Source organism: Ovis aries, chromosome 22 (assembly GCF_016772045.2).
Source record: "Ovis aries strain OAR_USU_Benz2616 breed Rambouillet chromosome 22, ARS-UI_Ramb_v3.0, whole genome shotgun sequence".
Lineage (NCBI taxonomy): Eukaryota > Metazoa > Chordata > Mammalia > Artiodactyla > Bovidae > Ovis > Ovis aries.
Window position 1 is genome coordinate 50,848,043 of NC_056075.1, and position 14,445 is coordinate 50,862,487.

At 56.4% G+C, this 14,445-nt stretch overlaps 1 protein-coding gene across 9 annotated transcripts in view; it reads right to left on the reverse strand.

Annotated features, from left to right (window-relative positions):
• CFAP46 (cilia and flagella associated protein 46) overlaps positions 1 to 14,193 on the reverse strand; it is a 94,861-nt gene extending 80,668 nt beyond the window's left edge. For 8 of the 9 annotated variants that reach the window (XR_006057636.2, XR_006057637.2, XM_060404871.1 and 5 more), the window contains exons 1-9: positions 14,087 to 14,193; positions 13,392 to 13,516; positions 13,112 to 13,243; positions 12,594 to 12,658; positions 11,588 to 11,752; positions 10,476 to 10,599; positions 9,963 to 10,057; positions 8,737 to 8,847; positions 6,013 to 6,112 (exon numbers count right to left, since the gene is read on the reverse strand). Coding sequence is in view for 7 of the 9 variants with exons in the window: in XM_060404871.1 (XP_060260854.1) it covers positions 6,013 to 6,112; positions 8,737 to 8,847; positions 9,963 to 10,057; positions 10,476 to 10,599; positions 11,588 to 11,752; positions 12,594 to 12,658; positions 13,112 to 13,243; positions 13,392 to 13,516; positions 14,087 to 14,135 (966 nt within the window). In the remaining 2 variants the exon portion in view is untranslated. The remainder of the gene's footprint in view (positions 1 to 6,012; positions 6,113 to 8,736; positions 8,848 to 9,962; positions 10,058 to 10,475; positions 10,600 to 11,587; positions 11,753 to 12,593; positions 12,659 to 13,111; positions 13,244 to 13,391; positions 13,517 to 14,086) is intronic. The other variant, XM_060404870.1, reaches the window with a different exon arrangement.
• Between the last annotated feature and the right edge of the window lie 252 nt (positions 14,194 to 14,445).

Genomic DNA, 14,445 nt, shown 5'->3' on the forward strand with positions numbered 1-14,445 from the left:
CGAGTATGCAGGTCTCTTTCCAGACCCCGCCCTGGCTGTCCGTCCGTGGGCGTCTCCACGTCCAGGCCGCCCGTGCTGAACCGCGGTGGCCCTACGCCAGGCCTGCGCGTGAGGCCGTGCCCGCCTGCTGGCGCTGCCGCGGTTCCCAGAGCTGCTCTGGGCTACTGTAGGGCCTCCGCATCTCCCCACCAGGTTATGCTCACTCCGTCAATTTCTGAAACACTCCCGTCAAGACTTTGATTGAATCACACTGAATCTACTGCTCCGTCTGGGAAGAACTGATATCACAATAATGCTGAGTCTTCTGACCCATATTATTATCTCTGCTTTAGACAGCAAGTACCTTTCCCAGCGCTTTACGTATCCAGGCTCTCTCTGACTCGCGTGGCCCCCTTACTGGTCCTCCTCACTGTGTGTGTGGATCCAGATTGCTGCTGCCATCATCCTCCTTCTTGAAAAAGCTCTTGAAACTTTCCTGCAGTGAAAGTCAGGCTCTTTCAGATTTTGTATATTTTAATAAATATTTACTTTGCTTCTGATTTTCAAAGATATTTTCTCCGAATGCGAATGTTTTGGGTTGACATTTTTTTTTTTTTTTTGGCTGCACCATGAGGCCTGTGGGATCTTAGCCCCCAGCCGAGGGCTGAACCTGCGCCCTCTGCACTGGGAGTGCAGTCTCAGTCTGTGAACCGGCAGGGAAGTCCCAGCAGTTCCGCTTTTTCCACTTTACTATTTGGATGCTGATCTCTTAGCTCATCCTGTTTCCAACGAAAAGTCTGCTGCCATTCTTTTGACAAATTTTATTTTCATTTGTTTGACTTCACTCTTAGCTGCCGCATGTGAATTCTTGGTGGTGGCACGTGAGCTCTGGCCCCCATTCAGGGATCAGAGCTGCCCCTGCTTCAGGAGTGGGGAGTCTCAGCCCCCGGGCCACCAGGGCAGCCTCTGCCGCCATCCTCTGTTCCTCGGTACATAATCTCCCCCTCTTCACAGGCCATCAGATTTAGAATTCTGAGCCTTTATTCCCTAACCTTTTCCTGCTCCCCACTTAACCTCCGCTCCTTCAGGGACCCCGATTACACATCGGTCTGCTTGAGCGCTCACGGCCAAATAACACTGCATCTCACACACGCATTTTCTTTATCCCTTCACCCAGGGACAGACACTCGGGCCGTCCGCACGCCTGGCCTTGGAGAGTAGCGCTGCGGTGAGCGCGGGTCAGACAGCTCTTCAAGGTCTGACTTCAGGCCCTTTGGGCTCACGGCAGTGGGGTTGCTGGACCGCATGGCAGCTTTTAAAAGAAATTTTAAGGAGCTTTACTGCTTTCCACAGAGGCTGCTGCCAGCTCACATTTCCACCAATGGAGCACCAGGGCTTCCTTTTCTTCACATCTTCACCAACACTTGCCGTCTCTCGTCTCTGGACAGCAGCCATCCCAGCAGGCGTGGGGTGAGGCTCACTGAGGCTCTGACTCTATCTCCTGATGATTAGCGGTGCTGAACGCCTCTTCGTGCACCGCTCGAAGACTTTCTTTAGAAAAGTGTCTATTAGGCCCTTAGCCCGTTGCTTCCCATTGGAGAATGGAGGTGATGCTAATAACGGTGATTTCCTGCTGAGGCATGAGCTCCCCTACAGCTACTGAAGCCTTATCAGATGTGTGGTTTGCAGCTGCTTTTCTCCGGGGTCACAGGCCGCCTTTCCGCCGTGTCGCTGTTCCCTTTGCTGTGCAGACGGTTCTTCGAGAGATGTAACCCTCGTTTACTTCAGTCTTGTTGTCGTATTCAAACAATCATGGCCCCGACCAAAGTCGGTAGGATTTTTCCCCTGTGAGTTCTTAAAGGAGTTTTACAGCCGCAGGCCTTAAAATCTGTAACCCATTTCAAGCCAACGTTTGCGGGAGGCGTGACGCAGGAGCCCGGTTCCGTCCGTCCCCACGGGGCCATTCAGCTTTGCCGGCGTCGTTACTGAAGAGGCTACGCTTCCCCCGTGGTGTTTTGGTGCCTCGTCAACCTGAGTTGGCGGCGGTGCAGCCTCGTTTCCGGGCTCTCGATTCCGCCCCGTTGCTCTCTGCATCTGCTTTCACGCCAGGACCGCGCTGCTCCGGCCACTGCGGCTGTGACTGCAGCTCACGCCGCCGCCAGTGTTCTCCCTTCTCGAGAGCTCTGGCTCTTCTGCGGTTCCATGCAAATCGCCCTTTTCTGTTCCCGTGAGACTCGCCGCTGGAACTGATACGGCTTTCATTGAATCTGTAGGTAGTTTGGGGTAGTGTCGACATTTTAATAGTTTTCATTCTTCCAGTCCAAGGACACGGGCTGTGCTCCCATTCTGCGTCTTCGTCCATTTATCTCACTGACGTCTTCTAGCTTTCGGTGTCCAAGTCTTTCCATTCTTTGGTTAAATTCATTCTTAGGTTTTGTATTGTTTTTGATGCTATTGTAAACTTTTTGTTTTCTCTTTCAGATATTTCCTTTTTAGTGGACAGAAACACAACTGATTTTTTGGTGATGATTTTGAATCCTTCAGCTTTACTGAATTTGCTCATTAGTTCTAATAGTTTTTGGTGGAGTCTTTAGAGTTTTCTCTGTATAAACAGGTCATGTCACATGTAAACAGGGACAGACTTATTTCTTCCTTTATGATTTGGATGCCTTTTATTTCTTTTTCTTGTCTGATTATTGTGGCTAGAACTTCTAGTACGGTGTTAAACAGAAGTGGCAGGAGGAGGCAGCGTCCTCTTGTTCTTGACATTAGAAGATAAGCTTTCAGCCTTTCACCACTGAGTATAATGTTAGCTGTGGGCTCGTCACATGTGGTCTTTATTATGTGGAGGTATTTTCCTTCCACACACTTTTTGTTGAGAGTTTTTAACATGACAGGATGTTGAATTTTGTTAAATGCTTTTCTTGCATCTATTGGGATGATTGTACCTTTATCCTTCATTCTTTTAATGTTACGTATCACACTTATTGATCTGACTACGTTAAACCCCCCTTGCGACGTCAGGACAAATCCCACTGATGGTGGTGTTTGATCTTTACGATATGCTGCTGCATTGAGTTTGCTGGTATTCCGCTGAGGACTTCTGCACCCGTGTTTTCCTGGGCTATTTTCCTTCTGGATTTCCTTCCTGCGTCCTATTTTCTCGTAGTTACTTTGTCGGGTTTGGTACCAGGGTGACGCTCGCTTTGTAAACCAAGTTGGAGTATTCCTCTGTCCTCAACTTTTTGGAAGGGTTTTGAAGGATCAGCATCAACTCTTCTCTAAATGTCTGGTAGAATTCACCAGTGAAGTCATCTCATCCTGAGTGTGTGTTTCTATTTTTTTCTTGATGTTTTTGGGGCACAGTTGCTTTACACTGTTGGGTTAGTTGTACCGCACAGCAAAGTGAGTCGGCTGTGTGTGCACGTCCCTCCCTTTCTGGGTTTCCTCGCAGAGCACCGAGTAGAGTTCCCTGTGCGGCACCACAGGGTCTCACTAGTTGCCTCTTATAGTGACATCCAGGGTGTGTGTCCGTCAATCCGTCTCCCAGCTCACCCCACCCCGCCTTCCCCCTTGGGATCCACATGCTTGCTCTCTGCGTCTGCGCCTCTGTTTCTCTTTCACAGATAAGTTTGGGTGAGTCGGTGAGTGAAGTCGCTCAGTCATGTCTGACTCTTTGCGACCCCATGGACTATAGCCCACCAGGCTCCTCCATCCATGGAATTTTCTAGGCAACAGTACTGGAATGGGTTGCCATTTCCTTCTCCAGGGGATCTTCCTGACCCAGGGATCGAACCCGGGTCTCCCACATCACAGGCAGATGCTTTACCATCTGAGCCACCAGGGAGTCCTCAAAAGACACAGGAGATAAGTTTAATATATCATTTTTCTAGATTCCACATATATGCACTAATACATTTATTTTCCTCTTTCTGACTTACTTCACTGTGTATGAGTGTCTCCTGGTCCATCCATCTCTCTAAAAACGACCCGATTTCATTCCTTTTTATGGCCAAGTAATATTCCATTGTGAGAGTTGGACTATAAAGAAAGCTGAGCACCGAAGAATTGATGCTTTTGAACTGTGGTGTTAGAGAAGACTCTTGAGAGTCCTTTGGACTGCAAGGAGGTCCAACCAGTCCATCCTAAAGGAGATCAGTCCACAGTGTTCATTGGAAGGACTGATGCTGAAGCTGAAACTCCAGTCCTTTGGCCACCTGATTCGAAGAGCTGACTCATTGGAAAAGACCCTGATGCTGGGGAAGATTGAGGGCAGGAGGAGAAGGGGACGATAGATGGTTGGATGGCATCACTGACTCAGTGGACATGGATTTGCTGGACTCTGGGAGCTGGTGATGGACAGGGAGGCCTGGCGTGCTGAGGCTCGTGGGGTCGCAAAGAGTCGGACGCTGAGCGGCTGAACTGGCCTGAGCGTTGCACTGTGCACGTGGGCCCCGCGTCTTCTCTGTCCACTTCTCCGCTGACCTTTAGGCTGCCGTCACGCTGCAGTGGGCACTGGGGTACGTGCGTCTTTTAAAATCACATTCTCTCTGCGTACATGCCCAGAAGTGGGATTGTTGGGTCACTGGGTGTTTCTTTACTTGGAGATTTTTTGATCACTAATACAACCTGCTTACTCACTGGTCTATTCAGGCTTTCTGTTTCCCCACGAGTCGGTCTTGGAGGGGTGTATGTTTCCAGGAATTTACCAGTTTCGTATAGGTTGCCCATCCTCCTGGCACATGTCATACTGGTCTCTTAAGATCCTTTTTGTTTCTGTGTTATCAGCCGTGAGGCTCCTCTTTTGTCTCCGATTTTGATCTTCTATTTTTCCTGGTCTAGCTAATGTCTGCAGTGTTGTTTCTTCAAAAAACCCGCTGTTGGCTCCACTGACCCTCTCTGCTGGTTTTCTCATCTCTGTTTCCTTTGCTTTCGCTCTGATCTTCACCATTTCCTTCCTTCCACTAACTGCAGGCTTTGTTCTGGGCTTTTTTTTCCCCTAGTTTCTTGAGGCATAAATTGAAAGTGGGAGGAGAAGGGGATGACAGAGGATGGGATGGTTGGAAAGATTGAAGGTGGGTGGAGAAAGGGACGACAGTTGGATGGTGTCACCAACTCGATGGACATGAGTTTGAGCAAGCTCCAGGAGTTGGTGATGGACAGGGAGGCCTGGCGTGCTGCAGTCCGTGGGGTCACAAAGGGTCTGACCCAACTGAGCGACTGAGCTGAGCTTAGCTGAGGCATACATATGGTGGTATGCTTTCAGGCGTTCCCTTTTCTTGCTGCAGGCGTGTCTGCTAAACGTCCCTGAGGACGGCTGTGCTGCGGCCCATAGGTTTTGGTGAGGCGTGTTTCTGTTGTCCTATGTTTCAAAATCTTCTTTTCCTTTTCGCTTCTTTTCTGACTCGTTGGTTGTTCGGGAGTATGCTATCTGACTTCCACACTTTTGTGAAATCCTAGCTTTTACCTCCTGTTGCCGATTTCTAGTTTCACCCCATTTCAGCCCAAAAAGACACTTAGCGTGGTTCCTGTCATCTTACATTGGTTAAGACTTGTTTTGTGATCTAACATGATCTGCCCTGAAGAGTGAGCACCCTCCTCCTTCCGAGGTGCCGATTAGGCTTGCTCTGCTCAATCCCAAAGCATCCGTATTGCTCTTCTGTCTGGGCGACCTGTCCACGCTGACAGTGGGCCATGACAGAGCCCACTGCTGCTGTGACGCTGCCTGCCTCTGCTCTCAGGATTGCTGGCGTCTGCATGGTGTAGGCAGGCGCTCCAGCGCTGGGAGCGCACGCATGGACGGCGGCTGCGTTCTCTTCAATGCACTGATCCAGTTTCCACTAATCTACTGGTGCAAAAACCGCACCATTTCAACCATGCGAAACGCACTTTAAAAAGGCTAGAAGGGAATTTAGCAACAACGCAACACTTCAGGCCCCCTGGCGAGGGGCTTCTGAATCCCGTGCCTGCTTTTGGCCCTTTGCGTCTGGATCACAGTGAGCAGGAGCGGGGCTTCCGGCCACGACTACTTACTTTGCTGTCCATCTTCTTCAGGTCTGAGAGGCAATCAGAGGCGATCTCCCAGCACTTCAAGGTCAGAGAAAGATGGGCTAATTCAAAAAGCAAAATCATTCTGGAAACAGAAATGAAACATCATTAGGTCAACAGGAGGCAACAAGGCACCTCTGCCTGCGGTGGGATGAGCCTCCAGCCTTCACTCTGGGGCACGAACAAAACGGGAGAGAAAAGCAGTCCCACGGCGAGGGCTCCCAAGCCCAGCTGCCGCAGCCCTGACAGAAGTTTGGAGGGAGCGCCGCTGTCTCAGGGCAGGTGCAGGCGCAGCTGTGAGCCCCTCGCGCCCGCACTGCAGCCCTGGGGCGGGGAGCAGTGAGGGAGGACATGTCCTCGAGGCGGACTCCTCCTACGCCTTGACCAGGTGACCAGAGCGGTCGTAGTGGCCGATCAGGTCTCTGCAGAAACCAACAGGCTGGGGCTAACGTGTGCAGAGATGCAAAGACCCTGGAGGAGCGTGAGCAACTCCAAAAAGAACAAAGCGGGAGGATGAGCCCCTTGAATTTACGGCTTAACAAAGAACTAGCGGAATCAGGGCAGTGTTCTGGGTGGGGGAGACGGGCCAGGCTTCCCAGCCTAACCCCCTCACGTCTGGACGTGGTGGTTCTCTGCTGGGTGGGGACCTGGCCTGCACGGGGTGGTTGGTGAGCAGCGTCCCCAGACACGCCAGCATCCCCTGGGAACAAGCTGGCGTCCCTGCTCTTCCTGAGGCAGCATCGATGCCTGACTGTGGCCGGGACACACTCTCTGCCCTTGGGCAGCTCCTCCCAGCTGGGCAGGCCCATGCTCCGCCCTCCTCCAGTGATGGTGACCCAGCTTCTGCCCACTCCCGAGGGGCGGGACCACGCCAGAGGAGCCCATCAGCACTACCCCTCACCCTCACCTGGCACGCGAACGGGAGCGTGCCCTTTGCTGCTGCGGAAGGTGAGTGGTCACGGGGGCCTGGCGGGGGAAAACCCTCAGCTCCAGCTGGCGGGCAGGCGCCACTTTAGCTCTGGCCCCGAGTCCCCGTGTCCCTCCGGCTGCCCTGAGCTCTGCGGACACCTCTGGGTCGTCATCACAGGCCTTCCTCCGTGTGCAGCCCCCGCAGCGAGTTCCTAACTGTGTCATGGAGCTAGGCCTTTGTTCTCAAAGCCCCTTCTGAGCTCAGAGGATACTATCCTGTATCGCGCCTCCCCTCCCCTCGTCCTTTGCAGGAAAAGGCACCTCCCTTCCCTGGATGGACAAGTGGTCCCGGCCCTCCGTCCAGCCCCACCCAGTCTGGACCACCAAGACCCTCTGGCCTTCCCAAGCCCCACCACACGCAGCTAAGAAGAGAACCCGCCAAGGAACCCATCACTGGTTTTCAGGCCTTTTTTGGCTTTAAACTCAAAGATCGTTTTTTTCCCATCCAGAGTTCCACACACTGAAGCCCAGGTGGGGAGGGGTCAGAGGGCCCCTCAATGACGCCTGGAGCCGCTGAGGCTCTAGGGCTGAGGGAGGGCCTGACCTCACAGACGGCTGCTGCGAGCGGCTGAGCCCGGGACCCGGGCCAGCAGGGAACACGCGCCTTCCAGGTGCGGCAGCAGTGATGGAGCTGAACACACTGGAACCGCAGCAGAAGACGCCGTGTCCTCCCGGCCACAACACAGACACAGGCAGCAGGGGCGCCACAGTCGCACGGGAGGGCGGGGGGTGGGCACAGAGTGGGGGCAGGCGCAGAGGGTCAGGACCGGGGCCGGGGACCCGGGTCACCGCCCACCGAGCTGGCTGCTGGGCTGGGATCTCGGGGACTCCCTGACGGCCTTAAACGTGTCTGGCCCAGCACTGGTGGGGGGTGAACATCAGCTCAAACAATTCTTATCTTAAATAAAACCCATCTGGACATCAAAAATTATCTGAAAAGCCCGAAAGAGTAAACAGAGTGGAGTAGCTGGTGAGCGCGCTGGAGCCGGAGCGCTCAAATCCCGAGGCAGCAGAGGCTGCAGCAAGTCTCCAGTGAGATGATTCACAACCTACTCCATGAAAGCTGGGGAGAGGAAAGGACTGGAAAATTAACAGAAGGAAAAGTGTTCGCAGATACACGAATGTTCCACGTGGTCAGCAGCAGCAGGCCTGCCTGGAGGGGCGCGGCCCCAGGAGGCAGGCGGGCGTCCTGGTCGCTGGGTCCGCTCTGTCCCCAGAGCCCCTACCCCCCGAAACCTCAGGGAGGCCGTGCCCAGGGACCAGCTGGACCTGCTCTGAGTTAGAGCGCGAGCCTGGTCAAAGAGCTGCACTGGGCGCACCCAGACCTCTCTTTCAGCCTCCCGCTCAGCCAGCAGCTCCGGGAACTCCGCCCGGGACGGAGCTCTGAGCAGCCCGCCAGCACTCGAGCAGAGAACTGATGATGGAAACCCGGGGTTGGGGGGGTTGTTCTTCGGCCACTGGGATGACTCTTCAGAAGGTGTGAGATGTGACTGGAAAAGCACTTGTGATGGAAGGCAACTGGACTTTTGAAAGTCCAATATGAAGTTTCATATCCCAAGCGCTGCCAAACAGTGCAACTTCAGGACAAAAGAGACTAGAGAGAGAGGCCCCAGAGCCTCCACACAGCTGGCGCTTGCTTGCGGAATTATGGTTTCGGTGTTGTTCTCGCTTTTCTTTCCTGTTTTCCTGTAGTTACCAAATGCTGTACACAGACGGGAAGCTGGAGAGACACACACTTACTTTTCCTCTCTGACTGAAGGCAAGCGCTGGTGATGGTACTGACTTAAGAGTGTGTAGGTGTCCTTCAGAATTTTGTTGACGTCTTCAGGCAAATCATTTTGATCCAGTTTTCTAGAATGTAGATTAATTTAATCAAATATTAAATAACCAAAAGATCGTATTTCTTTAAGTAATTATTCTAAAACTAATTTATCTATGAACTTGTATCCTCCACGAACAGAAGGCCTAGGTAACAGCTGCTGCTTTCTCTCTGCCGGGCTCCTGGTGACCTCACAGCTCTTCTGCCCGCCCCCAGTCCAGCCTCTGTCTTGCTCTGCCGCTAAGAGCGAGCCCTGAGGAAGCGTGCACAGGCCACACACCCGATCCAGCCCCACACCTGCAGCCCACCCGGGAGGGAGGCGGGGTCCTTCCCACCGGCTGCGTCCAGCCCAGACAGCCGCTGCCTCCCTCTGGACAGCTGTCCTCCCCACTCACACGCATACCGGGACCTCCCCACTCACTCACACACACCGGGACCTCCCCACTCACTCACACACACCGGGACCTCCCCACTCACTCACACGCACCGGGACCTCCCCACTCACACACACGCACCGGGACCTCCCCACTCACACACACAGCAGGACCTCCCCACTCACACACACGCACCGGGATCTCCCTCCCCACTCACACACCGGGACCTCCCCACTCACTCACACGCACTGGGACCTCCCCACACCGGGACCTCCCCACTCACTCACACACCGGGACCTCCCCACTCACACACACGCACCGGGACCTCCCCACTCACACACACACCGGGACCTCCCCACTCACACACTCGGATCTCCTCACTGCACACACCGAGTCCTCCACCCCCCTGTTCCCCGCTCGCCCCAGCAGCAGGCCTCTGCCTGGTACAGTCTCTCCCCCGCACCCTCGCCCGTCCGTCAGGGTCTCACGCACAGAGCACCATCATTCTGTCAGCCTCACGGTCAAGTCTCAGGCCTCCTCCGGCAGGGCCGTCAGAGGCATCTGACATGGCTGCTGTCCCCGCTCCCTAAAAGCCACCCACCGTACTGCCTGAGGAGCGCACTCACTCTGGCCGCCTCTCCGGAGCCTCTCCGGAGCCTCTCCGCAGATGGAGGCGAGGTCGGGCCTGCCCTCCAACCCGGCCGCCACTGCACACACACCCCGCCCGGGGCACAGAGCCTCCTGGGCGTCTGTCCCCGCCCCACGACACCTACGCTTTCAGCATATTAATGTGGAAAGTGACAGACAGGCTGATGGAGCTTCTCCTCTCTTCCTTTAACTGGGGCTCGTCCATGAGCTCGTGCTGGACCTGTCATAAGATGGAACAGAATATCGCGATTTAAACAGCCGGGGAGCGGCCAGGCACTGCGTGCAGCTGTCATTTTGCAGATGTTGTTCCTTAAAACGGCGTTTGTGACTGACAAGTACTTTCTCGTTTCATATGCTCTGTGCTTAGTTCTGCACATATAATTCCAGCTGAATTTTATACATAAAACGAATAGGTGATGAGAGCTCTTTATACACTCTGTCGCAGTAACTATTTTATGAAGTTTCTGCTAATTTTTTTAAAAAAACTCAGTGTGGTTAAAAAGGGAACGTTCAGCCACGAGGAGGGAAAGATGGTGTTTTGTCCTGTTTAGGCTGTGTGTGTCTATATCCCAACGGATGGTCTCGGCTGTTTTCAGACAAAATGACTTCTTTCTGCAGATGTAAATATTCCGACTCACCATCAGGGCAAATATTTGCCGGTATTTCTGCGGCACATGGGCCTTGATGAATGGCGCTGCGGTGGCACAAAACTTCGCGGCCTCGCCGCTTTCCCCAGCCTGCAGGTAACACTCCAGGAGCTCCCTGGATGACAGAGGAGCAGTCAGGCCTGGACAGTCGCATTTGCTGCCACTAAGGTCTAATAACCAGATTGCAACATGCGTGTTAAGTCACTTCAGTCATGTCCAACTCTTTGAGACTGTTGGACTGTACCCCACCAGCCTCCTCGGTCCATGGGACTCTCCAGGCAAGCATGCTGGAGTGGGTTGCCATGCCCTCCTCCAGGGAAGCTTCCTGACCCAGGAATCGAACCCGAGTCTCTTAGGTCTCCTGCAGCAGGTTCTTTACGACTAGCACAGCCTGGGTTATCATGTTTTATTAATTTTATGTTTTACAAACTTCAGAAAGATGCAGAAATTGGACAGCTCCTCACCCCATGCATGGTCTGGGGCTCACCTGACTGGCCCAGACCTAGAGGGCTGGGCCCCGACTCGCAAAGGGGCCGGGGCCTGTCCAGCAGTGATTCTGTGTACCTCAAGCAACAGCCTTCAGAGAAAAGGCACGGCTTCACTGATTTCCTGTCAGAGCTTCCCCAAACTCCATAAAAGGAGAGAAACACCTGCAGACTCTGGGCTCCAGCTTCACGGCCGGCCCTCTGGGCCTTCCCGGCACCCGCGCAGTGGCTGGCCACACACAGCGTCCCCCAGATACAGGAGAGCGTCACCAAGGGCCTTTCAGCCCGCCCACCCGGCCGCCTGCTCGCTGGGACCAGCTGCTGAGCCACTCGCCGTGGCCCCAGAGGGCCACCCGGCCAGCCTGGCGCGCGGGGGGCGAGCTTCCCTGGGTGGGGCGCGCCTTCCGGCGGGGCTGCCTGTTGCTAGAACGTCTGCCTTCCCGGTTCCTTCAGTTCCTGGGTTTTGAGTAGAAGCGCGCTTCCCGCGATGACGCCCGGCTGCTCGGGACACCGTGGCGCCTTGGGCAGAGTCGAGAAACTTCTGCGGACAGGGCGCCCCAAACCTGGTTCCCAGTTCAGACCAGAGAGCGGAGGGGCCGGCGGGGGTGGGGCACTCACAGCATCAGCTCTGCCTGCCACTCCTTGTCCTCCTCCTCCGTCTGGCTGAGCGCGCTCACCATCTGGGCCAGGCTGGGGACCAGGTAGTGGCGGTAGCCAGGCCTGAGAAACGGCCTCACCATCTGCCAGTAAAGCACCGACGCGTTGTACACCAGGAAGTAATACCTGCGGCGCCAAGAGGGGACAGTGAGGCCCCGGGGCCGCCCGGGCCTGCCCGAGGGAACCGGCTCGTGTTCAGCAGTGCGGCAGCCCCGCCCAGAGCAGCCGTGCTGCCCGCTCCAGCTCAGACCCCGCCGCGACGGAGGGGCACGGCACTGACCAGGCCCCTTCCCGAGGGCGCCCACCCCTCGGGCTCCGAGGCTCCAGAAACACCCACTGTCCTCAGAGCTTCGGCTCAGGGTCAGGCCTCGCCCCCCAGACATCCCTGCTGAGGTCCTGCGCAGAGGAGGCCGTCCACAGCAGATGCAGGGAGGACGGACAAATAATCCCAGGGCCGACACACAGCTCCTAGGGCCGAGCGCGTCCATCTCAGAGACGCTGTGTCAGCACCAGTTTGTACGCAGAGTTAACAATTTCAGTAACGCTTCTTTTTGATGAATATTAACTAAGCGGAAAACTGCAGGAGTTTCAGGAGATTCACCCCTCCAGACACAAGGCCTTAGGCCAGGGGGTGTACAGGACTGTGGGGGAGGGCAGGGAGGGGGCCCAGGGCCAGTCCCCCAGAGAGGACCGAAAAGGAGCCTCCTAGGGACTGGCCAAGGGTGAGGCTCCCACAGGGACAGCAGACAAAGGCCGCCTGCAGGTCACAGACTTTGCACAGGAGAGGATACAGCCTGGGCAGGCGGGCGTGCACGTGGCCGGCTCCAGCGTCAGGAGACGGGCGCACACGCCAGAGCTGCAGGAAAGCACGAGCAAAAGAAGACAAAGCCTGCCGCCTGCGCAGAGCCACCTGGCAAACTCCGGCTCCAGACCCTCCAACTAGGAACGGCCGCCCCGTTGTGCCCACCTCGGTTCTCCTTTTGCAAAGCTGATCGCCTTCATATACTGAGTCACACAATTTTCAAATTCCTCCTAAAACAAAATAAAGACTGCACAGTGAGCCCCCTCCCTGAAAGCCCACCCCCTGCTCCCCCCACACCCCTCTGTGAGCAGGCATGACCACACACTAGGGCGCAAAGGTCAGAGGTCAAAAGGACACAAGCCAGACCCCGGGGCTTAGGGAAAAGCACAGATGGAAACGCAGCATCGCATTCACTGAAGATGAACCTGGTCACCCAACTCCCAGCAAAACCACGCTGGAGGTGGGGGAACTGCTGCGGGGCGCGATGTGGGTTCTGAGAATCAGAGGAACGCAGGGGAGACACAGCAGCGCCAGCAATAAGGAATTCAGCGCAGGATGGCAAGCGAGCTGCGGGTGCACTTCGCCGTGCCAGCAGACTCGAGGTGGTGTACTCCAGGGCTCCCTCACTCAGAAGGAAGGGAATCAGGAGGAACCAGCCCGCCGGGCTCAGGGCCCCCTCTCACCATGTTTTCCGTGGACTTGGGGGCACACAGCTGGGCCCTGCACAGGTGCGCCCGGCCCAGAAACTGGGTGACCGGCCCCTTCACCTTGAAGTACATCTGGATGCAGTCTTCACTCACCTCCCGCTGCCCCATCTGCGTGAGCACAGAGCCCCGGGGGAGGCTGGGAGATCGAGCAGCCCTTGGACCACCCACAAGGGGCCCCCCGCTTCCCGATTCCAGTGTAAACGAGGAGATTGGGGTCCCCTGAAGCTGCCTCCCTAGGAGCCCTGGGACTGATCACCTTCAGGGCCTGCTCTGCACATAAAACAAACAGGTCGGGGCTGAAGCTTTCTGTGGGGTCGAACTCGGACTTGCCCAGGTTGGCGGACTTAATCAACTGGTAAGCCCTCTTCAGAGAGTCAGCGTCTACCAGGACAGGAGTGAGGAAGAGGCGGTCATCAAGCGTCCACCGGCCCGCAGAGCAGCAGTGGGGACGGTCGGGAGGCCGCGGACGGGGCTGGACTCGGGCAGGCTGGGCCCCACTGGTCGCTCCTCTCCAGGGAGGAGCCCAGGGGCAAGGTGCGCCGAGCCCAGCCCCGAGAACCCAGCGGCAGCCCTGCGGCTCAGGCTTCGGGAGCCTGCGACGTGAGTGATTCTGAGGAACAGTTAGGAAAAACGAAAGCTTTCCTTTAAAAAGGCACCTCAGTTTGCCCAGGTCAGACACATCCTCGAAGTGCTGGCTTCAAGGGGTCACTGGATCAGGTAGGGCGGGGGTCATCAAGGTGCGGAGGGGGTCCTGGTAGGCCCCGGGGTCTCCCCAGGGGCTGGGATTCAGCGAGGCCCCGGGCCTCCCTGGGGGCGGGTGGTGGGCGGGTTCTGGGGTCTCCCGGGGGCAGGGATCCCTGGGTCCCGGGGTGTCCCCAGGGGCTGGGATCCAGCAGGTCCCGGAGTCCTCCCGGGGGTGGGGGTCAGGGGTTCTCGACCTCCCCCGCCCACCCTGCTGGCTCTCGGCGCGGGCCAGCTCCTGCGTTATGACCAGGTCCATGGCGCCGGCGTCCGAGGTGCCCACTGCCCCGAGGTCTGTTGGTTTTCTCTCTGCTGGGGCCTCGAGGTTGCCTAGCGACGGGGATGGACGCGAGACTACGGGTCGGCGGCGGGACCAAACTTGTCCCGAGGCGTACCGCGCCGGCGCCCACCAGCCCCGCGGAGAGGGCCTGGGGAGGGGCCTGGGGAGGAGCCCGGGCCGGGGCCGGGCCGGGGCCGGTCGGGGGCGCCGGGCGGAGCCGGGGCCGCACCCTCGCCGGCAGGTCCGCAGCCCTGCCTCTGCCCGCGCCCCTGGCCGGGCTGCAGACCGC